At 35.9% G+C, this 26,547-nt stretch overlaps 1 protein-coding gene across 3 annotated transcripts in view; it reads left to right on the plus strand.

Annotated features, from left to right (window-relative positions):
• DCAF6 (DDB1 and CUL4 associated factor 6) overlaps positions 1–26,547 on the plus strand; it is an 85,919-nt gene that overhangs the window by 15,576 nt on the left and 43,796 nt on the right. For all 3 annotated transcript variants that reach the window (XM_071756748.1, XM_071756738.1, XM_071756744.1), the window contains exons 2-10: positions 794–855; positions 7,806–7,898; positions 12,735–12,920; positions 17,993–18,106; positions 19,127–19,262; positions 21,168–21,382; positions 23,854–23,947; positions 25,546–25,665; positions 25,911–26,156. In XM_071756748.1, coding sequence (XP_071612849.1) covers positions 794–855; positions 7,806–7,898; positions 12,735–12,920; positions 17,993–18,106; positions 19,127–19,262; positions 21,168–21,382; positions 23,854–23,947; positions 25,546–25,665; positions 25,911–26,156 — 1,266 coding nt within the window. The remainder of the gene's footprint in view (positions 1–793; positions 856–7,805; positions 7,899–12,734; positions 12,921–17,992; positions 18,107–19,126; positions 19,263–21,167; positions 21,383–23,853; positions 23,948–25,545; positions 25,666–25,910; positions 26,157–26,547) is intronic.

The following is a 26,547-nucleotide window of genomic DNA, read 5'->3' on the forward strand; positions in this document are numbered from 1 at the left end:
AGGCCTTATTGTTTTCTGTACACTTTATTTATCCCTTTTCATGTGTATAGTAGTGTTTTTAAGTGAGGTGTGTCAGCTTATGTACAGGAAATGAGGACATGAAGTTCCTGGGCCCTTGCCTTACTCAATATGCAGTTACAGATTTCTTCTTTCTCTTTCATCTTTTTTTTCCTCAGCTTTCCAAAAGTGACCTTGGTGTTTTCTGTCTAAATTTTATATCAAATGAAAGAGTACTGTACTTCAATGATACTTTTCAAAATGTAACAAAAACAGAAATTAAAGTTTTATTTTTCTCTCATTTAAGAGGAGATGTAGAATTGTAGATAATGCTTGGAAGATCAACTTCCAGTTCTTTGCTCAAAATTAGGAGACCAAGTTTTACTCTCTACTTGAGACCTAAACACATTCTTCTTTGTATTCCTATACAAAAGGTCAAACTGCTTGAACTATGTTATGCTTGTTATCTTTCAGCTACATTAGCCAAAATTTTACTAGGTTATTTTCTGCTTTATAGATGTTAGTTTTGGAGGAAGCATCAGCCTGTATACCAGTGAAATGTTAGTTTTGCTGTTTTTGCAGACCTTTACTAAAGGTAGTGGAAAAGCTAGGGAATGTGAATCTTGTCTTAGGATATGTAAAATGAGAACCATATGAATTGTTTCAAGGCTTAGGTTTATCTTCTGGTTCTTTTTTGTTGAGTTTTTTTACCTGTTAGTGCCCATCAGCAGGGTTTTAATTACTTCTTCAGTGTTATTATTTTAAAAGAGTATGTAATTGATATTTTTCTTCACAGGGAGAAGAGAATTTATCCAAAGATTAAAACTTGAAGCAACCTTGAATGTACACGATGGATGTGTAAGTTGCTTGTTTTTGTTTGTTAAAAGATGCTAAATTGTGATTTTTGTTGCCACAATAATAGCTCCTGAACTTAAAAATGAAAATACCATGTATTAAAACTGATCTGGAAACCTCAACTTTTTTGATACTTAGCTCTGAATTCTCTAGGTTTTTGTTTATTTTTTCTTAAACATCTGATGCTTTAGCTTTGAAGCAAAACAAAATCCCATTCCTGTAACTTAATAGTGGTGAATGAATTAATCCCTGTGCAAGGAAAACACATGCTTATCTTTTTAGTTCTTATCTTAAACCTTTAAATGGAATCTTCAGTAGTTTTCTGGTATGTTGATATATTTTCTTGATTTAAATCTATATTAGTGTTTTGAGTGATGTATTCTCCAAGTCTAAAAAGCAAATGATCAAGTGCTATATGGTTATTTAAAGAGACAGTAAAAACAAAAATAAATCTCCCCTGAAAGGAAGTAACATAACTTGAAATACTCCTTATTAAAATAATTTTGGAAGTGCTTCAAGTATTTTAGCTTCTATTCCTTTAAATAAAACATTTTACTTAAACTAGGTACAGGGCAAAGAGAGATCCTTATTACTTTTGACTAAGAGAGCAGAAATTCAAGATTGTTCAAGCACTGTTGTACAAGAGGTCTGAAAAGTAAGAATATAGTAGATGTGCTATAAAAAGTCAAGAGATAGTTATAAATTTTATACTCTAACATGTTTATTTCAAAAGCTGTTCAGATATATTCATCTCCTCAAATATACTTACGATGCAAAATGTCAAGTTTCTTTTCCTGAAGTTTGTTTTCTCTTGTAAAAGAAGTAATTTTTGCCTATAAAGCAGGGGACCAGAAAATCACATTTCTTCAGTACTTGTTAAAATGTGGTGACTAATCTCTGTTTTGGTTAACTATAAAAATGCATATTTGGTGGTGACCATTTGGTGTTGCTTGGATCTGCCTGATGGATATGTATTTGAAAATATGTTTTTAATTGATTGTTAATATGTGGCCTAACTTAGTTGTTTTACTGAGTGGAAATTGTTTCAATTGTGAACTTACAGCATTATATGCAGGTGTTTAAAATACTACTACAGTTCAAAACACAGTTTTAGAAATTAAATTTGCTCAGAACTACCCACCTTTAAAGAATAGGAATTTTACCTTGTTTACTGTATGGTTTTTTGCAGTTGATAATCTTTTATGGTTGATAACCATTCAGTATAATTTCTTATTACTTCCTTTAATTTAAAAAAATCTGTGAAATGAGTTAAATCACAACACCCTTACTGATTAAAATGCTTACACCATCAGTGGTAAATGATCATATTAGCCTTTTTTGTTTCCTCCACAATTGCTGAACTTGCATGAATTTCACATGTGACCTATGAATGCCTTAGTTTTATTAAGGGTGTTTCTGGATTTTTTTTTTTTTATTTTTTTATTTTCGGTTTGGATTGGATTTGATGTTTTTGGGTTTTTTTTTACTTTGGGGCATTTTTTTTGAAGATTATGAGTAGTCCTCCCCACTGAGGAGTAAGGAGCGCAGAAAATAATATACCATAAACTGACCAACCCCCCCATCTGTTTTACTTGGGGGAGGATGAATTAAAAATCAGGAGTGAAGTTGAATCTGGGAAGAAGGGAAGTATTGGGAGGCAGGTATTTTAAGACTTGGCTTTATTTTTCATTACCCTACTCTAATTTGATTGGTAATAAATGAATTTCCCCAAATTGAGCCTTTTTTCTCATGACTGTAATTGCTTAGTGATCTCCCTGCCCTTATCTCAGTATAGGAACCTCTCATTATATTTTCTCTCTCCTGTCCACCTGAGGTGAGGAGTGATATTGAGTGGCTTGAGTGAGAACCTGGCATCCAGATAAGGTCAAGCCACCACATATAAGTTACTTCCAAGTATAAATGCTCTTGTAGCTATATATACCATAGCACCATTTTGGTTTGAGATATGGGTACTTTCATCTCGTAGTTTAGGTACCACTGTCTCTGAAACAGTGCAGTTTTCCACTTTGTTTGGATCCACAGTCTCTAGCAGTGGTATGTGAAGCAATTGAATTAGTCTACCAAATCACTGATGTCTGCTTGTATCCTTAACATCCTTTCAGGGCATGATTTGCCCCTTTCAACCAGATTCACACTGTCTGATTCAGAGTAAGGTGGTATGTATGACAAATTGACATTTTCCCCGTTAACTCTGAAGGGAGCTTAAGATGATGAGGAAATGCATAGTTGGGTGAGATCCTTCCTTTATAAAGTTGCTAAATCCAAAGGAGAAATGTTGAAAGAGAATCAGTTTGGACCTGCAGGAATTAATCATGATGAGAAAACAACCCTGAACCATACTGAATTGGAATAAAAAATATCCCTCACTTTCTTCCAGTTCTGTTCTTAGCAAATTGAGTCAGGGAAACCTTCAGAATGCATGGGTAGATAAAACCTTTGATATGAGCTATTACTACATTTTAAAATAAGGAGTATTACTTGGAGGAATTTCTCATTTCTGTGTACAGAGATTCAGTTCACTAACAAACAAGTATCCTGTGTGGCATGCATCTCCTTCAAGATGGAACATTTTTAGATGTCGTTGTTTCGGGTTAGAGCGGTTGTGTGTTGGAAGGAGGGGGAGCCTCAGGGGTGGCTCTTGTGAGAAGCTGCTGGAAGCTTCTTTGCTTCTAATTCTGGGCCTGCCTTTGGCCAAGGCTGAGCAGATATGGGAAGCTGGATGTGCATGTATGAGGAGCATACTCAAGAAAAGGAAAATTAAATTGTAAAAATAAAGAAAAAAGGCCCTGAAGAGCAGAGGAGAGGAAGTGGTGAGAGCAGTGCCAGAGCACAGACACCGAGGTCAGTGAGGAAGGAGAGGAGAGAAGGTGCCTGAGCAGAGATTTCCCTGCAGCTCTGGTAAGATGGCATCTGTCCCCCTGCAATCCATGGAGGACCATGGTGGAGCAGTTCTTGAAGGACCACAGTGGGGTAGACGTGGATTTGTAGCCCCTGAAGGATCATGGTGGGCAGAAGTGGAGCCGCAGCCTGTGCAGGTTCACGGTGAGGCGCAGATGTGGATCTAGAGCCATGAAGGACCACAGTGGGGCAGACATGGATCTGCAGCTGTGGAGGACCCCATGACAAAGGAGGTGACTTCCTGAAGCAGACCATCACTCTGTAGGCAGCCCACGCTGGACCAAAAAGGGACTTGTGTCAGAGTGACTTATGAAGGACTCTCCCATGAGAGGGACCCCGTGTTGGAGCAGGGGAAGAACGTGAGGAGTCCTCCCCCTGAAGAGGAAGGAGCGGCAGAAACTCTGTGTGTGGAACTGACCCTAAACCCCCCCTGCCCTGTGCCCTGAGGGGGAGGCAGCAGGGAAGGGATCCGGGACAGGGAAGAAGTGGGAGGATGGGGAAGGTATTAAGACCACGTTTCCATTTTCCCTGCTAGATTAAATATCTTTTTTTTCTCTTTCCAAATAGCATCTGTCTGATTTTGCCTGTTACCATAACTGGGGAGTGAAAACCTCCCTGTTCTTGTCCTGATTAATGAACCTTTTAGGTGGATTTTCTCTTCTCTGTCCCACAGTAGGGATGGGGGGTAAGTAAGCAGAAGCCTGGTTGGTACTGTCTGGGCCTGAACTGTGACAGTAGTCCTCAAAGTTGCACTTAAATCCGTATAGGAAATTTGTTGGCATATTGCTGAATGGCAATTTTTACCATCTCCACAGATGAAAAAACCAGTACCTTTCTATACCGTCTTATCTTTCTGATGTTCTGGATACGTATAGTTGCTTTTATGTCCTTTCTTGTGTTCTGTTACTTTGTCCTCGTAGTAGTTCTACTGTTACATTATGTAAGGAAGGAATTTGCTTTTTCAGTTTTTTTACAGATTGGCAGTATTGCCTCTTGCACTGTCTTTGAGTAGAACACAGACAGTATTTTTGACTTTGACTAATGAATCAAAACTGCTGCTTTGATTCAAGGCTAGCTGAATGGCAAATAAAATGAGACAAACTGGAAATGTTGAATACTTTACATACCCTTTGATTTTTCTCCTCTTGTTGGTAATTGTAATTTATGTTCAATATATCCTTTCTTTTGGTTCTATCACCTTTTTCCAGGAATTTCAAACCCTGAATGTTGTAACTGTTACATTGTGCTTTTAGTTGGGTGTTGAGTGGCTATGAAGGTAGAAGATATGTAGCTTTTCTACACAGTTTTGTAATGCAAACCAATTTTTAAGCAAGCCTTCATTTCACAGTTTTTTCACAGTATTTTACTACTCATTTTAAAGTCTATTTTATTAGCAGGTTTGCTACCATGGAATGAGACATGATAACTTTTCAAAATCTGCTTTTACTAAGCATCTGTTCTCAACAATCCATACGCCTATTGAAGTTATTCACTGGTACTGAACACTGATCACTTACTGGAAAGTTAGTGTTCTTTGGGGAAAAAAAAAATCAAGCTTATTCCACTAAAAGACTTTGTTATTGTTTGTCTTCTTTTCTTGACAGTAATGTTGAGGTGATCCGTTACAAAATAAAAAGCCTGTTTAGTTTATAGACTTCTAGTACACATTTGGTTATGTCATCTTACATCTGGATTTTTTTCTGAACCAACTTTGGCCTGGTTAGGGTGTGCTGAAATTGCTCACCCCTGAGGCAGTTGATGCAATGAAACTGGAATTTTGAAGGAGAATGATTGATGTCTTGGGTAGGCTTGTGACACTGCAATTGAGGTAATACTGGCCCTTTGCATCTTATATGTTTTCCATGCTTTCCTTTCTTTCGGATTTTGATTTTTGACAGCTTCTGCTCAATTAGTTGAATTTTTGTTCTAGCATTTTTCTCGTATTTAATTTTTTTTTGTAGCTTCCTCGGGTTTTTTTAGGTTTTGTTTCTGTTCCTGTATCCTTTTATTAGCATTTTGTTTCTCTAGAGCAATGATAGAATTTTTCTGCCTGAAAGAAAGTGTAGGAGAAAATGAACATTCTTGGAGTTTGTGTTTACCTTAGCTGCAGTACTGTGCTGTGCTTGACAAAATCTTTTAAGTACAGGAGTTGTTAGGACAGGTTACTTCAAGGATAGATTGATCTGGGGGCTAGTTGAATGCATGGTTCTTGGTGATTGACAGCCAGGGTCATAAAATAATAACAGTAGCCATGCAGGGTCCTACCAACGCTCAGTCGAGCCTCATAACTTGACCCTGAGAGTGTGGCCGGTACTGGTGTTTGAGGTATGTTAAGACAGGACAAGCAGATGGTACTTGAAGGATATGCTAAAGAAGACATCAAGCTTCAATGGACAGATGAAGGTGAAAGTTGCACTTGTGTTTCTGATAATTTTTCATTTTTCTTTGAATATATTATTCTTCCAGTTCTGTTGTTTAGCACACTCCATGACAACGAATTCCATTTTTAATAAAATGCCGTATGTGTTGTGTGGTGGCTTCACCGGAGGCTGTCCATTTCCTGTATTGTGAAGATCCAGAGAAAACGGGTTTTCTTCTTCAGTGTCACTCATGATTTCATAAGCTTCTGTCATACCCGCTTCCCAAAGTGGTACAAATGAACTGCTTCTTGAAATAAAAAGTGTTAGATAGCTATGATCACCCTAGTCATTCTTTTTCATAGTTCCTCTTTTCAAGTGAGCAGTGATACAAGTGGATAATGTGAGAGAGTGGAGTATGAACCAAAACTGCATAGTGTGGAAGATGAAGATTTGCCTATACAATGACAGAATGACACTTGCTTTTCTGTGCATTTCCTAATGATTCCTGACATTATTTGGCTGCTGCAGAGCACCGAGCAAACTGCCATTGGCACATCTATTGTAACACGAAAATTTTATTTTTTATGAGTGGCAAATGTTGATTTAAAATTCCTCAATTAATATGTCAATTTGTTGTCCATATGATCCACCTGAAACAGCTAACTGATTTTGCAGTTTTGCCTTGTTGAGGATCTCAAACTTGTGATTATAATAGTAATTTATATTAAAAATATTTGCTGTTTGGGCTCAAAATTAGATATTTGAATAATTAAAAAAACCATAAGGATTAAAAATAAGTGGCTTTCTTTGTTAGTGATATAGTCCACTCTGATACATCACACTATGTCAGTTTTTCTGCTAACAGAATATGGTCAAAAGACATGTTTACTGCTGCACTTTGACACTAAAAGCTATTTTAGAGGCTACTTGAAATAATGGTCATGCATGGAGATTTCAGTGCATGCTAGTGACCTGCTTCTTGAAGACAGATTACTTTAAGGATATTTTTGAAGCTTCCTGGATTTTGAGTGCTTTTACAGCTTTATTGCATTGACACATTGTTACAGTCTTGTGAAAAGAAGATTCCAATTCCATAAGGAAAATTAAGTTTTCCCTGTATGGTCTTGTACCTCACTGCCATATTGTTCTTTCCCAGCATGCTCACACTTCTCAAAAGGGATCTGGGTTGGATTCTGCAGTGCTTTTCACATGAGAAGGTGTGGTAGCTGGAAAGTATAAAAGCAGTGGATGGTCAGTATATGGGTGTTGTGAAGATATGACAGCAAGAGCACTGTGTTAGCCTCCAGTTCAAATTTGGAGAACTATGTGGAGTAGATTTGGCACATTAAAGCACCTGAATGTGTTGAAGTGTGGCTTTTAAGGCCTTTGTGGGAAGTCTTAAGTTACCTGATGGACTCTGCAGGAGCAGAGGGAACAATTGAGATACTTTAGGTGAAGCAAATGTTAGGTGAAGCAAATGATTTCAGGTGATTCCTGTATGAATTTATTTTAAAAACACTTTTTTGTGTGTGTGCTAGCTGCTTAGAAATGGCATAGTTTCCATTGAATTTGTTAACTCCTGTTTCTGTAGTGCTGTATATTTTATGTATTGATGTTTTAGTATTCTTGAACTTCAATTAATATGTCTCAACTAATGTTTTTTAATTAATGCAGGTGAATACAATTTGCTGGAATGATACAGGAGAATATATTTTATCTGGTTCAGATGACACCAATCTGGTAATCAGTAATCCCTACAGCAGAAAGGTAGGTTTGTTTCTGATCCTTAGTAATTCTGAAATAAAATTTAAGTGATTGTTTTTTCAAGATATTAAGATATTTATCAGGTTTTTATTTTTTCAGATATTGTTATATAACAAAGATAATATCAAGCATTTTATAGCGTTTATACATTGGACTAAAACTTCACAGTGCTTTAAAAACTCAGCATTTAATTCCTTGTGACATAAGTGTTATCCCATTTTACGGTAGGTGGTCTGTCACAAAGGGAACATGGTCTCACAACAGATTAGTGTCAGAATTAGCAATAGGATTCAGTAATTCTTGTGAAGTCTTACAGTCAGAGAAATGCTTTTCTGTTTAATTTCAGTTCTTTAATATTGTGTTAGCTTTTGCTATGTGTAATACACTGAATTGTCTTTCTGCGTAATGCTGATGTGTCAATTTTGATTAAAACACTTTATTACCATTTGAAATGATTTTGCCTTGTGGTTACACATATGTTGATGGAGAATTGTTGCCGCAATAAGGGAAGCAGGTTTGTGAAGGAGGAAATGATGTAAAGGTCTCTGCTTTTTCATTGCTGTTCTCACGTGGGTTATGATGCAGTTGAAAGGCTTCCAGTAATGTCAGCTAGCATCCATCACATAGTAGCAGTATTCCACATTTTGCTCTTTAAGATGCTGATAGTTTGATAGAGGTGCTCTAAATGTGTCCTTCAGTGCTGGGGATTGTGTAGAGTAGTGTTCAGGTGAAGTCCTCTCTCCCATGCTTTCTTAGAGGTTGAGAACTCAACCTTGAAGAGGTGCTGAAAAATTAAATATAGTGGGTGAACCAAAATGTGTGGTTAGTATGGTGGAAGAAAGTTTGAATAGGAGGTTATGGGGCAACAATATTTTGCCTTTCTGAAGAGCTGTGGTGGGAAAATAATAGTGATCTGGAGTGTTGTCTGTGTCTATAGGTATAGGTCCTTTTTCCTGCCTGTAGCTTCCAAACTTCATCTCTCTTTAAACTATTCCTGTCAGTCTGACAAAGACCAGGATTTCTGTTGGACTTAAAATTCAGATGAAGAGTAAGAGGTATTTAAGACAGCTATGAAGTGGATGAAGGATATATTCCAGAGAGTTGTTGGAGAGACTTGCAAAGTAAAAAAAATTAATGCAAGAAAAAGCTGCTCAATAATATTGTGCAGAGTTTATTTTAGTATGTCACTATGGGATAGTTGCTATGCCATCTTATTGTAGAATTACTACATTAAAATATTGTAATATTTCAATAAATGCGGTAATTTAAACTTTATGCTTTCATGGGATGGTTTTGTTTTTATTTCCCTGTTGTACATACCACTGTTGCACTTAAGGCAAATGAGAAATATAGGATATGCTTTGTTTTCTTATTAATAGCACTCAGTTGAGTTTTGGTTTTTTTTACATCACAGCAAAGCAGGTATTTTTCCCTCCATCATAGGCAAATTCAATTATAAACCAGCAGGTATTATCATGAAGATGTAATAATCAGTGTTGTTTCTGATGTGTACTAGAGATGCTGTTTTTGATGACTGTTAGAGTTGTATTAGCTTGTTTTCTCTGTCTTGAGTAACAGAATCAATACAGGATTAAATCAGGATCAAATTGCTACTGGTGCCAGTCTATTGTAATCTGTCATCTGGAAAGATATCCTTATCACTCTGTATTCTGTTATGAGCTAGCAAGGGTAGTAAAAGCAGACTTCAGGCAAGTCTTCTGTGTTAGTAAAAATAAGAAAGCATTTAATTTCATTTAACTATTATTTATATTAGTTGTGTATGTCACTCTGATTTGAGTTATGTATGACCAGATTCAGAGCTATATAGTGTGTCTCTGAAGGAGGCATTTTTTCAAAATATGTTTCTCAAATTTCAATAGGTTAAATGCTCATGTATCTCCTCCGTCTGAGGAGAAATGTGTTACTGGGATTTCTAATACAAATTGCAAGTCTAAATCAAAAGTATGACCACTTTTTATACTTAGAGATGCCTGTGAATTCTTCTTCTTGTGGATATTTTCTTCCTCGTTTTATTTGTTTTAGGCACCGCATTCCCTGTGGCAGGGAAGGGGGAGAGTTTAGCTGGAGCTAAAGGTCTACCTGCTACAAATATGAGACAGAATTTTGTGTATTTACATCAAGTTGAGCACTCGGTCTTCACAGCCTTTAAATGGAGCCTAGGACTTCTCTCAGCTTATACGAGCGTGAAGTATGGATTTTTATGAGTAGTTACACTCAGGATTTTTTAATCTTTAGCTTGATTTGCCTTTTGGGAGAGAAAGGGTTCCAGTTCACACATGGAGGTGCTGGAGAGGCTTTGGAGAGTGCTCTGTGGAGCTGAATGTTTACATCTTTTCTAGAATCAGGATTGCTACTTTTCACTTTGGAATGGGGTTCAGTTGGGTTTCCTTTTCTTTACTTTCAAAAGGGTTTGACCTCTTCAAAGGAAGTACTATTTAAAAGTCTGGATTGTAAATGATTCTGGGCTTAGTATCTTGAATGGGAAGCCTAAATAAACTACATCCTGAAAGACCTAATAATTCACTGATATTTGTCTTGCATTTGTTTCTGCAGGCTTCTTCTCAAGAAGTAAGCTAGAGTGAAACTAAAACCACTCTTTAAAATGGTTTCGGTTTTTAATGTGACTTTAAAAGTGGTGTTTCATTCATTGTGGAGACTTTTTTTCTTTTCATTGTAATGAGTTTCAATTTGGATGTGGAACTTAAACATTCCAGGTCTAAAGAAGACAACAGAGTAGCTGCCAGAAATTCTACTTTCTTGGAGGAAAGTGCTTATTATTAGGGTTGGAGATGGTATTAGGAATTAGGAATCCCATTTCAAAGGTATAGCCTGCACTGTGAAGAGTTGCAGTTTGAATTCTTGAATTTGCTGCCTCTTCATTTGGTTTTCTGTGTAACATTACTTAAGAAATTGCAAAGGTTATAAGGATATCTGAATTACTACTGCTAATCAAGTACTTTGAAAAATATCTGAAATTCTTTGGTTTTCACCCCCCACCTCTCCTGTTTTGTGTCAGTGGTTAAGAATTTGTAGTCTGTTACATGTTCAATAGCTTTTATTGCAACACCAGGTGATAAGAATGAGGGCCAGGCAAGATGGGGTTAGGTCTGCCTGTGGGAATATTTCTTTTCTGAAAATGTGTAGACATATAAATTTCTGAATTCAGTTTTTGTTTACACTGAAGGAAAGAAGAAGGGAGGGGAAGAAAAATCTGAGTTTTTCCAAGTTTGAGTGCAATCATCAAACGTAGATCTCCACATCTGAAATGAGATCTGAAGATGGGGAAAACTTAGACTTAGAAGATTCAGATTATTCAGATTAGAATAAGTTAATTATTGACTCTATAAAAAGCAAGGGTATTGGACTGGGGTTTGTTACAAAAAGGGGGAAAATTGAGAAGGCACTGCTTGTGGGCCCTGTATGACAAAGTAAAGAGGAAAAAATATACCTGTTTACATCCAGTAACAGAAAGGAGGTGGTGGAGAAATGGCAATGGTAATCTAAAATGGTAGAGAAGCCCCTAATTGTTTAGATTTTTTTAGATACTAGGGAGATGAAAGAATACTTCTCAGGGCAAAAATATTTCTTTCACAATAGCAATAATGTAAAATCAGAGGTGGGATTGACAGATGATGTCTTTAACTGTACTTCATAGACTTGTTCTGAGTTGCTTTTTTGGTACCAAATTCTTAATTTCTTTTGAAAGCCTGTTTTTTTTAAGTTTTTTCAGTACAATATAGAAATCTGAACAAATCTAAAATTAAGAGGCAGATTTCTAAAATAGAATTAATGTATTATCTGCCTGGATTTTGATATTGAGCCCTGTCTTTCGGAGAATACAGATAACACTGTTAATCCTTTTTGTGTGTGTGTAAGTTGTTTAAGGTGTGAAATAGCTCTTGTAAAACATTAAGCACCAGCTATTACTGACAGAAGATTTTCATTTGCATGGTGTTTTCTTTGATTAGTGGAGTTACTTGAGTGGAGATTTGGAAGTAGTTTTCATACTGTAAACATCTTGCTAAGTGCCTTCTTTCTGTTAGTACTGGTGAAAATGCAGTTTGGTATAAATGTTGCAGATGGAAGAAGTAAGACTAGAATGTTCACTACTGCACAGAATGTATATAGAGGATTTTTTTCATTTTAATGCACTAATAAGTACGTCAGGAAATATCAAGTCATCACAAAGTGTTTAAAACCAGCTGTGATGGTGGAGTTAATTATAAACTTCTGTACTGGAGAATACATTGATTGAAACTAAGTGAAGTCTTAGTTTATTGTCCTGTGATAATGTTCTTAAATGTTTGTTTATTTTTGAGTAATTTCAAAATAAACTTAAAAGCTTTGGTTCTTCAAAGAAAGTGAGTTCTCCAAAGTGAGTTTATTTTAAAAACAGCATCAATTTTTAAAGACTATAAAGTTGGCTTGGATTACAAGGTCTTACTGTTCTTGACCCATGATATTCCATATTTTCTATATATCTCCTCACTGACATGCTGACTGGATGCACTGTCACCTTGGATTGATCTGATATGTAACTGGCCTTTTGAAAACAAAAGGTGGCAGTTGCATTCCAATCCTTTATTTTGCAGACTACTTTGTGCAAGTGGTTAAATGAATCTCACTTGTGGAACCACTTTATTCTTAGAAGAAATTTGGGGTAAAGACTGTTTCTCTGTTCTGTTGTATTAAACTGTAGTTTACTGGCAGCCTGTACATAACTGATGTTCTATAGTACCAGAGTCTGTTCTTTTCCCATACTGCCTTTGCTTTGAAATTATTAACCTCATACAGCCTTCCTTTTTCTTTCTTCTATAGGTTTTAACAACTATTCGCTCAGGACACAGGGCCAATATTTTTAGTGCAAAATTCTTACCATGCACCAATGACAAACAGATTGTATCTTGTTCTGGAGATGGAGTGATTTTTTACACTAATGTTGAACAAGATGCGGAGACCAACAGACAATGCCAGTATACATGCCACTATGGAACTACCTATGAGGTATGTTACTAAAGTTATATGATAATTTTAAGATAGGTAAAACACATATTTTCTTGTGTTATTGCTGAAGATTTTAACCAAACTCATTAAAGTTTTTTTTTACTGAGAAAAACTGGCTTCTTTCTAGCTTTTTTGATGTTGGGGTCTTTTTGTGTGGTTTTTTTTTTTTTCTTCTTCTTACAGAGTAGGATTTAAAAGATAAATATGTTGTTTAGATTAAATGGAGGACTTTCCATAGGGTAGTGTCATTAAGACCACTTTCTTTGCAAATACAGAAGCTAAGTACACCTTTACTGAAAGAATCCTCTGAAGCGCAAAACTGATGTAATTGTGCTGTAAATTTCTTTCTGCAGCAGGCTAGGGGTGGGGGCAGTGGCTGTGTTTTGCATTTTTATTTTTATTGTCTCTTCCTGCCCCCAACTTTTCAACAGTTTATTGCCTTTTTCACAATTTAAGTCCTAAGAAATGCTTATTTCAGCATGTGTGAACAACTTAATCTGAAAAACTTATATGCAGTTTTAAGTAATTTCTTTGTTTTGTACACTAGTTAACTCTTATGTGTAAATTTAGAGCCACTGTTTTCTATCCTCCCTTGTAAGTTTTATTTTTATAAACAGGCAAGTGAAGAAGCAAAACACTACTTAAGTTAGAAAGATAGTCAGGTTTATTGATCTAGTTATTTTAATGACAGCAAAATCTGCTGCTTATGAAACTTTCTGTGCTTAAAATAGAAAAAATATTGCTGTTTCCTTCTTAGGTTATAAATATTCCAGGTTTTTTGATTGTTTGTGGTTTTTTTGTTTTTGTTTCTTAACGTTACCATGGTATACATACAAGGGAAAAAAGTCCCAAATGCATTGGTTTTTCATCTGTTTAGGTCAGTTTCTTAGCAAGCTTTTAAATCTCTTTCTTTGTATGTTAGGGCAAACAAAATATTATAAAATTTCTGTTAAAAGAATGGGGAGTCTCAAAAGGTTGTCTGAAAAAAAAATTGGCTGGAGTATGCCAGAATTCATTTTTATCAGGTAAAAGTGTCCTTATGGCTGCAATTGCACGTGTTCCATTAAATGTAGACAAACAACATTTTTTGTCTACAAGGCATCTTTGTCAGTCAGTTGAGTGAGCCCTGTGGTATTCATTATGTTTCTGGGGTTTGTGGTTTTGGTTTGGTTTTCTGCCTGGATTTAATACAAGACTGAATTTTCAGTTTTGCAAAATGTAATTCTGGATCCCAGGCTCACATAATCTGCTTTTATTTTTGAGAGGTTTTGATTGAGAAAATACTGTTTCCTTGGAATAGAATCAGTCCTTATGGCTCCCAGTCAGAAGCTTACACTGCCTCAGTTCTCACCGAGGTTTACTATATATAGCAGCCTATGTGCTGGGCTGTGGATTCTGCAAACTGATTGGATGTTCTCTGTTTCTCAAATAAATCATGATTTTTCATAAGAACATCTGGAGCCTGACATGCTTTTCTTATAGCTGTAATGTTGTCATTGAGGAGGGGTTCTGTCGGGTCGTTGCACTGTGGCTTTCTGCGGAAAGCGGAGCCTTCTTGCTGGCCAGCTGCACGCTTGAGGAGCTGCCAGGTACTGGCTCAGCAGGTACCTTTGTTTGTTGGGTAGCTAGCTGCAAGTGTCATATAAGCCATTTTTTGAGCTTGAGAACAGGAAAATTATGATGGATACTCTGCTGAAGAGGCATGAAGGTAGTGATGGAAGTATCATGAGAGCAATGGGTTTGGCTGCATGAAGTTTGGGGTCATAGGTTAGGCTGCTCAGAGACTGCCAGTGAAAGAGTTGGTGGCAGCATAAAAGTCATAGAATCATAGAATCATAGAATTGGCTGGGTTGGAAGGGACCTCAGAGATCATCAAGTCCAACCCTTGGACTTCTCATCCTGAGAAGTCACTGTGGTGGTCTTAAGGTTTGATCGGCCTGAGGCTGGGTTGACCAGCAGAGTGGTTGATTACTTTAAGTGGCTGGCACACCAAGTGGTTCTGGAAACCAGTGATCAAACTGGGAGAATGCTATGAAAGCAGTTGCAAGTTAAGCTTGTGGGTCAGGAGCAGTATCAGGCTAGAACATTTTAGGCACTTCTAGCCTATAATGTGAGATGCCTGTTGTCTCTTTGTAAGGTTGTTGCTTGTCATCAGTAACAATGGTGTGCATGTCACAAGCTACTAAACCAGACGTTAAATATAATTTTGATAGGTACAACAAATCAAGCTCCTCAAAGCAGATAATAAGAGTTTGAAAGCATCTTAGAATAATTACCGAAGACCGAAAAGACTAGCAAGTGAAGAAGCAAGTTTAATATTGCCCATATAGATTAACTGTAGCAGATCAGTAACTAGTTGTATGGAATACAGTAGATTTCTTCAAAATCATTAGTTGAAGAGAGTATGAACATTTGATTGCTGTATTGCACAGTCAAAATGGTGGTATTGCAGGTGATTTTTATTTGGCAAATAATGTTTATAAGGGCATTATAGTTGTTTAGAATGACAGTAGTGTGGTAGTGGTTTGGTTGCTTATTCTGTTTTTAAACACAGTTAATGGGAAGGATCCCAAAACCACTGTATCACCAGGACAGTTTTAACATCCGTGTCTCTTCTTGAAGTTGTTTTTCATAGCCTGTTTTGCACTCAGGTTTTAATATATGTAAATTTCATCTCTCTTCAAAGCATCTTCAGAAAAAAATAAGTTTATGAAACATTTTCGGAGGCACTTTTTATGAAAACTATGTATTCCGTTACTGTGTCTTAAACCTGATATTTGAACATCAATGCATGTTCAGTTGTGCTGCATAGCAGACCTTTTTTGAGCTGTGGCATATGAAAGTATAATAAATAGCAAGGATTTTTAACCAAACAGGTCCAGCTTTTATTGTAAGTCAATTTTGTCTCTTGAGAGGTTCCTGGAGTAGGAAAGCCTTTCAAAATATTGTGACGTCACTGCTCAGCTATGTGTAACTACATCATCATATTAAATATAGAACTTTGACTCATTGGATTCTCTAAATAACAAAAGCTAACACCATCTACCCTTGAGGTACTAATTCTGAATTTGAATGTGTTTTGAATTTATACTGTGCTTTAAACTTGGAGTTTGTAACAGTTCAAGCCGTTACAAAACCATCCATGGAAAAGGAGTAATGTGGAAATTTGTGTAGATTGTTTTGAACTGTGAAATAATTTGACAATTCTTTTTAACTCTGAGGGATAACAGAGTAAGAAGAAAGGGAGAGAAAAGTTCTTGAAACATGTTCTAGGTGAATTCATTGTTTATGCAAGTCTATTACAAATTTACATTTACTCAACCAAATTCTTTTCTTTATTGTTCTTCATTTTAACAACATTTCAGAAAGAGAATGTACTTTTATGGACAACTCTTACCTTCATATTTTCAGTGCACTAAAATGATCATACAGCTTCCTGGTGTTAAAGTTAAATAGACAGTCATGATTTTTAGTCAGTAGAGAAGGATTTTCTATATATAGGATGTGTACTTGTTGAACTGAAATGTAACAATTAATTACTGGTGTCTGCATGTCTCAATTTCTCCTTTAATGCTTATAAAGGTATTTAGTATGTCTGCATAAAAGTTGGCACATGCAAGTGGAGGTATTCACTGCACTATTTATTACATTTATATTGGGAAAAATTGTGAACAAAAGTAAAATACAGTTACTAGAAATAAAAGATTTTTCTATTATACTCCTTTCTGCAACATTCTTGGACCAAAGTAAGTGTGTTTTCAGTGATGCATTCTTCATTGAAATACAGAAAAAATGCTGGACAGATTTAGCAGATTGAGGAAAAACTTCAGGCTTTTATGACTACGCTAGTAAAATTACTTTGAATTAATGCATAGTGAAGAAAATTCCTTTCAATGTATTACATTAACATATTGAAGGGTAATGGTCATAGCTCAGAAGTTTATTATTCCATTGTTATTAAAACTTTGACTTTTTTCTGTCAATGTTAAATGTCTTGTTTGTCAGCAGTAAGATTTGGTACTGTATACACTGTCTCAAGATAACATTGAGCAGTACAAGAGGAAATGCTGGATCCTGCAGCGATCGTTTCTGTAATCTTACTTTAGGTAGAGAGGTTTGCAGATATTCATGGTTTACTGTTATTAAAAGGAGGGGCAGAGAGAATGAATTGTCACATAAAAATTGTTAAAAGAATCACTTGTTTGCTCTGTGTTGAATTACTCTATTAGGCTATTATTGATTTTTGTGGCTTTTCAACTTTTCTATTAAGTTACTGATAGTCGTATAGGAAAAGAAAAATATTGCTAGTTTCTACAACATACTGCTTTGTAGTTAAAGGTTAGCATGTAAAAGCATATTTCATGTGCATTCATTTGCCCTGTGGAATTCAACTGTAGTATTATGGTTGCTTGCCTTTTCTTTTTATCTTAAGGAGGCCTTCTTGAGTGAAGCCATACATGTGAGAGATTCCATCTGAGTCTTCCCTAGTTTTGAGTAGGGCTGACATCAGGAAAATGGTGTAATACATTGCTCTCTTAAAAAGTTAAAAAAAAGAAAGAAAGCAAGCAGTAGTTGAGGGGATAGGTAACAGCTTTTAATGCATAGTTGCTTCAGGGGACTATTTTGAATATAAAGGAACAGCCTAACAGGGATAAAAGCCATCTAGTATTTTAATGTCATTCAGACTTGTGAGGGTTTTGTTTGTTATTGTCTTTTATTACTTGATAGAAAATGAACTAAGGTTCTGTTGAACGATTACAGCAAAATGACTATTTGAAAACTGACTGCAGTAAATATATGTTGCTTATTGAAAGATACTAGAAGCTTAGACCTATAAATATATAATCTTAGATGACATTTCACAGCTTTTTCTAACTTCAGTAGTTCAAAACTTTTATTGAAAATGAAGAAATATCATCCGTTTTTCAGTTTTCCTTTTTATTTCACTAAAAAGCTTGACTTATAATTGGTTCACTCTTCACTTCTGCTTAAAGTGCTGGTGCTTTTAGTTTAAAAGTAATGGTATTTCTGGATGTATTAGTACTTTTTTCTTTTTTTTTTTTTTTGAACAGATTATGACAGTACCAAATGATCCCTATACTTTCCTCTCTTGTGGTGAAGATGGCACTGTAAGATGGTTTGATACTCGAATCAAAACAAGTTGCACAAAGGAAGATTGTAAAGATGTAAGAGTGAAATCTTTTAATAAAGATGACCTAAATGTAGAGCTGTACATCATACAAACATAGGATATGAATTCTGGTAAGGCTTTTAGAAATAATAGATTTCAGGGTCGTTGGTGGAGATGACAACATGTTTCCCAAGAAACAAAAAAAAGTTTGGGGAGTCTTTTTTCTTTCTCATTTATTTATTATTTTGTTTTAATATTTCCTTTAAGAATTTTTATGAACTTTTGTTATGAGCAAGGTGTGAGGTTTCAGATAAGGTAGAAAAAATTGTATGTTGAAATTGAGTCTCTTGGTTGACCTTAGTTACTATAGAGTGCAGAGTTTGGGGAAAAATGAGCCTCGAAAATCATCTGCAGTCTTCTGTTCTTGAGTATCCTTTTTCCCACTCTAAGAAAAGATTTGGTAATGAAAAGCACCAGATAAAATTAGTCACTGGTGTTTCTTCCTGGAAGGTAAGATATTGGTGATGTCCACTGTGTTTGGATTTCAAAAACATTTTCAATATTGAATTTGAGAAAACCTGACACCAAGTGTGGATTACTGCTCTCGATTAATTTTATTCCTCTTAGTGCATATTTACCAGTTCTAGGAGCTCCTTACTTCTTTTTCCTTTATCCAATTATCTGCCCAGAGATTAAATCTACTCTAATCCTTTAGATTAATTTAGACTGTGCATATTTGATGCTCTTCTGATTCAACAATTATGTTTCCATAGGAAAATTGAAGGTGCAAGCTAATTTCTAAATCTGTAGTAGTTATGCTTACCTATTCTTAAATGTTTGCTCCAGTGGTTTGTTCTGGTTTGTTTTCTTTTTTAATTGGTCTTGTGCTATATTTCTCTGATAATTTTTCTTCTCTGGAGTGGCTTTTCTGTTTAATATATTTACATACTAGATTCACAGGGACAGACTTAGTTTTTTTGAAACCACCCCGACTAGTGGGAAGTAAAAACCAGAATTGTACTTTAGGTGTTCATAGCTGTTATTTGAGTGCTGTATTTTTTTTCTTTTGTTCCAGGATATTTTAATAAACTGTCGGCGTGCTGCCACTTCTGTTGCTATCTGTCCACCAATTCCCTACTATCTTGCTGTGGGTTGTTCTGATAGCTCAGTAAGAATATATGATCGGCGAATGCTTGGTACAAGAGCAACAGGTAGGAACCATACTTTACAGTAAGCATTTTTAACTATTTGTAGTTCCAATTTTAGGTTCTTTCTTTTTCAAATAGATGGTGAATGACTGAAGTGTAATACTGTTTGAAGCATAGCTTTCTTTTCTGAGAACTGTGCTTTTTAATAATAATAATTTGTCTAATATTTGGTCATAAGGAAATCTTCAAGTAAGTAAACTTAACCTTGTTATCCATTTTAGAGTGTACTGTATACTGAATGCAGAAAAAGATATTTTGTAATGTCCCTTCTTTCATCCTAAAACATGTGATTCCAAGATTCCAAAAAGCTATTGATTGCAGCCTGTAGTGGTCCATCTGGAGTCTAATTAAGCTCTTACCTTCTTGTACTTTACCATGATGGAAATTGTTGCTTGTTAAGGAAAAGGATCTTATGAACTCGGTGATGTCAGGCAACATGCTTACCTTTGTAGTAGATACTGTTGTGTCTATCATACTTTCAATGAAAAACTACAAACTCTCCCAATAAAAGCTAGTATGCTTCAGATGCTTGCCCAAGGGCAAAAATTTCAGGTGACAAGAAAAAGTGCATTACATAGTTCTAAAATATCTCTTTCTTGTTATGTATCACCAGTCTATATTTGGACACATATTAATACATAGTTGTGCATACACATTCATGCAAGTAATCAGCATAACAAGATTTGTCATTTCTTGCAGCATTTTCCTGTTGATGATTGTGATGGAGGAAAAAAGAAACAATAAGTATCAGTCAATAAACATAAAACTACCCCTCTCATCAGGCTAACATTTTTACAAGTTCTTTCCCTTTCATGAGAGTGGTCAGCAAAATTCTGTGAGAACTGCCTGAGGAACAGGGGGATTGAGTAAAAGGTCCTATATACCTGTATTGTAATAATACAGGAAGAAGATGAATTCAGGTATGCAGGCTTATGGAGTGAAAAGGGAGAGAAAAGTCAACTTTTTATAAGATGCTTATACCCAGAAAAATTAGCATCTTTAGGTGTTGGGGTTGGTGGGAGGGTTTTTTTTTTAATTATTTATTTATTTATTTATTTATTTATTTATTTTTAAGGAATGAGGTGTTCTATGGCTTGTGAATTAACTATTGTTTTTTGTTTTAAAATTTCTGCTTCAACCCTTATGTAGTATGAGATGATAAACTCTGAACTTGTCTGTGGTCAGGGACAGACCATGGCATGTACTCAGCCATAACATATATTCCATGAGGCAATTTGCCAGTTACATGGCAAGTTAGGAGGTTTTGGAACAGAATGTTTTTCTTAGTGATAGATCTTGTCATAGGTAACTCACCAGATTTGTATTTCTAGAATTTAGATTTGTTTTAGCATGTAGAATGGATGTGGCATGTCAGGAAAGTGTAATAAATGTATAGTTCAGCAGTTTCAAAGTGATAGTATTGTTATGTCTCGAGGAAAAACTAGTATTTTAAAAACACTTTGAGTGTAAAATAGGAGATGTATGTCTGAAAATTTCAAATGTTCATATAGTAAATTTCTTTCTAATTTGTGTGTGGGTACGGATATGCGTTATTATTGTGTAAATGTTCTTAAGTTTCAAAATTACCGTTTGTATTACATTTGACAGATGGCATCTAGGTGCCTTTATATGATGGGTATGTGATATAGTAATATGTCTGTGTGTTTTCATCTTTTTTTCTTTAAATGTACAGAGTGTTTCTAAAAAAATATATAGTATACTAGTAAGATCTGGTATCTCGGTACTCAGATCCAATGTAATGCAGAAGCTACGGGATTATTTTCTCTGATTGTGTTTTGTTGGATGTTAAATAAGAAGTGTATTGAAGCTTTTGAAAATTTGAAATTTCTTTCTCGCCCCTGCCTTTTTTTTTTGCCTTTTTTTCTATTTTCTTTATTATGTTTATAGGGAACTATGCTGGTAGGGGCACTGTTGGAATGGTGGCACGTTTTGTTCCTCCTCATCTCAATAACAAATCCTGCAGAGTAACGTCTCTATGTTATAGTGAAGATGGTCAAGAGATCCTTGTCAGCTACTCTTCAGATTACATATACTTATTTGATCCCAAGGATGACACAGCACGAGAACTTAAAGTTCCTTCTGCTGATGAGAGGCGGGAAGAGGCAAGTGATTAAGATGATTTGTTTTCATGTTTTGTATTTTGTTCTTGTGGGACAATTAGATGTATTTCCCTTTAAGTTAAATTAACATTGCTATTCATAGACGGAGATGTGGCAAGTAGGTTGTGTTACAAAATTTGTATATTTACAATTTATTTATTTATATGCAATATTTTGTCACGGGTTTCTTGTCCCTTTTCCTTCTCTGGAAGATTAGAAGGTATCTATGTGTACCTCAGGTTATAAGACTGGCAAGGGTGACAGGTCACTCTTGTAATTGAGGTGTTTTCTCTGTTATTTTCCATGCCACCAAAAGCATATTAATTGAAATCAAGTAAATATGCTCTTTGTTGGAAGTTACCACTCAGTGATGGAGATGACGGAGTACAAGATGTTCAGATCAAGGGGAAGAGCCACTGGGACTGAGCAGTATTTAAAAAAAGTTTCAAATGTTTGAGCAGTGCAACCAGAACACAAGCAGGGTTTATCAGCTCAGCTGTGATGATGATTACCCTTGAAGTTTGCTGATCAATATAAAACAAATCTCCTAAACTACAGTGAAGTTATATATGTCTTTCTGCCTCCCCCTGCACACTCCCAACCAGTAGACTCCTTATTTTGTTGGGTTTTTTTCTTGGCATTATACTCATCCTTTCACAAGGCTGTCTGCCTCCTGAGGTCATTACCTTTAGTCTGAGACAGGCCTCAAGGACATTAACAGTGAGCTGTCAGCATTCTGCTGTCTTCCATGGGGGGATGAGTGTGATGATAGTGGTGGAGATTTCTTCTTCCTCTGTGCTGGCAGAAGCATGATGGTGGTTTTCATTCATAAGAGTCTACTTGAATGACATCTGATACATTTTAAACATGTTATACATGATGTGTTTTCTTTATTGGTATGGCAATATGGCATGGGTTTGCTTTTAAATGCTCGTTCTTTGTCCTTGTTGCCCCTAAAACAGTTGTTGCTTGGGTCCAACCTTTACAGTACAGTTAATAGCTCATGGTGAGTCAGAATGTGTCTCTGGTATCCACCTGAAGGATATAATTTGTCCATAACAGTACTACTTCATGCTGCATGAGTATCCTGTGGCCACAGGTGGTTCTTCTGGCAGTTTAAATAGTTGGTGTTGTTGCATATATATCAGAACTGTTGACAGGACACCTCACATCCATGGGAAACTAGAGCAAATTAGGTGGTAATCAGCTGGTAACTTAACCATTGTTGTTGTAGCTAAATGTGGTAAAAGAATGCTTGAAGCAAGTGAAGTCCAGAGAAAGCCTGACAAGGCTTGTGTTTTTAGCTTCATGCTAAGCCTATGGCCTGTGAGTAGCAATGACCATGCTGTGCTCAGTGGGCACAGGCTGCAGTTCCTAGTACCAATATTGCTGATTGGCAGGGGGTATAGATTTATAGGACTGAGGAGCAATGTCCAGCAGAGTTATGGTGTTAGGCATCAGAAAGCAAAGAGGAACCCAGAAAAATTATGTGATGAACAAATGATTCTGTGCTCTTCCCTTTATACAGAAGAAAGATAATCTGGTGTGAGGTAATCTGGTGGAGAATTAACTGCCAAGCTACTATAGGGGGAGCAGATTGTGACCACCTGTTAATAAGAGATCCCCTGTGTTCTTTTGTCTTGTATGCACAGAATATGTCCAGTAATCTCTTCTTGCTGGATGATTTTGCTTAAATGCTCTTTTTATTTCAGCGACTTTAAGCTGTATAGAATAGAAGGAGTGTAAAGCTTTCTTCCTTCATCTACTGGCTGCTGAAAATTAACGCTTTAATATGCTTTTACTGCAGGGATTTTTTCATTTAATTTAAAATTGTCAGCACAACTATTATTTTTTTTTAAAGCCAGAAATATCCATCCAATACACTTAATTTCAAACATTGAACTGCCTTTCTGAATGCTCCAAGCAGGGCCTGTTTCCTTTCAAGCTGCTGAAAGTAACGCTTCTTATACTGGATTTTTTTGTATATCCTGCTGTAAAAAAATAATAAAATTTCTTTGTTTAATTAAAATCTGATTGGTTTTGCCATTTGCTTAATTCCAAATTCATAATCCATGAAACTGAAACATAGTTTTTAACATGAAGAAGTGAATATTTTTGCAGGATTGAATTCTGGAAAACCTTCACTATTATTGTTTAGTATGGAAAACCTCAGTTAACACGGGAAAGTTAGTATTGCATAAAGTAAAAGCTGCATTAGTTCTGAAAGTCATTGATTTAGACTGTTCATCTTCTGTGTAGCTAAAACTGTTGTGTGGTATTGATGAAGTGTACTTATTCATAGTTGATTGGAACATATGGATGGCATTCCTTTTTTTTTTGTGACCGATACAAATTCATGTAACTTAAGAAAACTGAGATATTGCATTTATATTTAGACTTAGACATCTGTACTGTCCAACATAAATAGCTTTGTAATACCTCTCTCTTCTGGTTTTGGTTTTTTCTTTCTGTAGTTAAGGCAACCTCCTGTTAAACGTTTGCGGCTAAGAGGGGATTGGTCAGATACTGGACCAAGAGCAAGACCTGAGAGTGAACGAGAAAGAGATGGTAAAGTGTTTGCATTTGAGGGTGGGGGGTGGTGGTATGGTGTGCTTGTATTTGCTTGTGTGTTTTTGTTTGGTTTGTGGTTTTGTTGTTGTGCTTTAGTTATAAAATCTCTGTCTATAAATATCTTCAGTGTCCTTCTAGCTTTATTTTTCCCAATAAATTTAAGCAAATCTGCTGAGGAGAAAAAATAGCCTGAAAGAAGGACTCTTCCAGTATAGACATGGGATAGATTTTTATTTTCTAAGAACAAAGCTTCAGTATCTTTACTATACATTATTTGATACAGCTGTGTAGTGACTGAGAATACCATTGGTTATGCCTGTGTTGACCTGTAACTTATTTTTCTGTTAGCTGTGTATTTTTCTGTCTTCCCATTATTAACCACCTTTTGTCTGTTTTCCTCAGCTGTTATGTTCTATTTTTTGTATTTTAAGCTCCTGAGATCAGAGTTCCTCTTCCAGGAGTGCAGGAGGGGAATGTGGGTTCCCAGGGGAGGGTCAGAGACCTGCAGCTTAGAAATGAGGGTAGAAAAGGGCATTGGGGTCAGATTGGGGGGGTGCGTTGCTGTGTTGCCCTTCCTTTGTCCATTTCCAACTGTCTTAAATTCAAGCAAATAATCTAAAAGCAAGGTCTAGAGATAATCTATTCAAGCTATATCCTAGGAGTGAAAATTGTATACAGTACTGAAAGATGATCAGTAGCTCCAGATATTCCATTAGTCTTTCAGGAAAAGCTGAAATATCTGTGTGGGTAGCAGCACTGGTATTTGAGAGGCATATCCTCACTGTACATGTTCTTCCTAAGTATGTTCCAGAATCTTTTGGTGCTAGCTTTTGTGTGCAGTGTATTAAAATATTTTTCACAAAATTATATTTTGTTAAGCAATTTTACTTCACAGGAATGGTGTTTCTTAAGGTATTCAATTACAAAAGTTGCTTAAACATAACATACTTCCAAACTGGCTATGGAGCCAAACAAACAAAACCCACATATTCTATTTAAGGCATCTCTTTACAAATGGAATTTTTCCTGTCTTCTCTCTTTAAATAAATTTTGTTTCAAATGTTTAAAATAAAACTAGAAATAAAACAAGAAGAAAATGTTTTGAATTCTGTTGAAAGTATGTCAAGTATTCTTGAGTGTCTTTGCAGTCTTGAGACTTGATTCAAAATGTGAAAATGAAGAAAGCTTTTCAGTAATGTTAAAACCATCATGTGTTTAATTTGTGCTAGTCTTTTTGCTGTTTCGGTGTTCAATGGTAAAATTGGTTATTTTATAATTAGCTAGAAAAACATAAAAATCTAGCCTTGACTTATGTATTCAGCATTTAAAACTGAACGACACACATTTCACGACGTCCTGGGTACAAAAGCTCCTGGTAGCTGAAAAAGGAGGAGGGACTGTTCGTTTGTATGTGGTGCTGTGTTCAGTTGGCAATTCTTACTGGACTGTTGTGCTGACAAAAGGAGATAGTTCAGGGGGTTACTCATTATGCAGCTTACAGTGCAGGCTTCTTTTTTTATGTAAGAAGAAATGGGAGAAAAAATGAACACTTTTATAAACTTGTAGCTAAAACTTTAGCATTACTTATTTTGCAGGGGAGCAAAGTCCTAATGTCTCTCTAATGCAAAGGATGTCAGACATGTTGTCAAGATGGTTTGAAGAAGCTAGTGAAGTTGCACAAAGCAATCGAGGACGAGGAAGATCACGGTCCAGAGGTGATGTCCTTCTTTTTAAACACGGTAATAACAGCAGAAAGTGTGTTTATACTGGATGTGCAGGACTTGAACGTCAACCTTTCTAAAGTGTAAACTAAAAAAATCTTAGTGCCTTCTGAAGAGATAAGCAGACTTGTTTGCCATGTGAATGGTAATACAGAGGTATCTTCAGAGACAGAGTAACTTCACCTTTGGACTCTTGTTTTTCTTGTTGTTGTTTTTTTTTTTTTTATTTTTAATCAAAGGTGGGTCTAATCGGACAGATGCTCCTGCTACTAATAATGTGCCACCTGGTGCAGAATCAGAAACTGCAATGGAGGTAGATGGTTCTGAACAGCTTCCATCATCTTCCTCTTCTACAATGTCAGCCCAAGCTCCTTCAACATCATCTTCAACAGAAAGTCCCCCTTCAACTTCATTGTTGTCCTCTCCTGATAATGAACAAAGGCCCTCTTTAGGGGCCACGGCTCAACCTGTGCTTCATCAGTCTGGTGAGAAGAAATCCATCTTGTCATTATTTATGAAAGATTCTTTCAATTAAAAAAAAAATTAGGATACTTAGGGTAATTTATTTCAATCTCTTCTTTCTTGAACATACTTAATGAGATTAGGCATCTTATAGTTACCAAGTGACTGCAGCTGTGGTTTAAAGAGTAGTAAAACCATCAACTGTATATGTTAGTCTGAAGAAGGAATCTCAAAGGGGTTAGCCAGTATTGTCTTCTGAAGTAGAAATAAAAATAGTACTTTTTTTTTCTAAATTTATTGTTCTCTTCATGGAGTATAAGTAACATCAGAGCTTCTTCAACTACAGTTTGGCTGTAGCAGCATCAGTGCAATGAATAGCAGAATCCATGCCTGTTATTATCAGAGGAAATAGAG

This window comes from Heliangelus exortis, chromosome 1 (genome assembly GCF_036169615.1).
Source record: "Heliangelus exortis chromosome 1, bHelExo1.hap1, whole genome shotgun sequence".
Lineage (NCBI taxonomy): Eukaryota > Metazoa > Chordata > Aves > Apodiformes > Trochilidae > Heliangelus > Heliangelus exortis.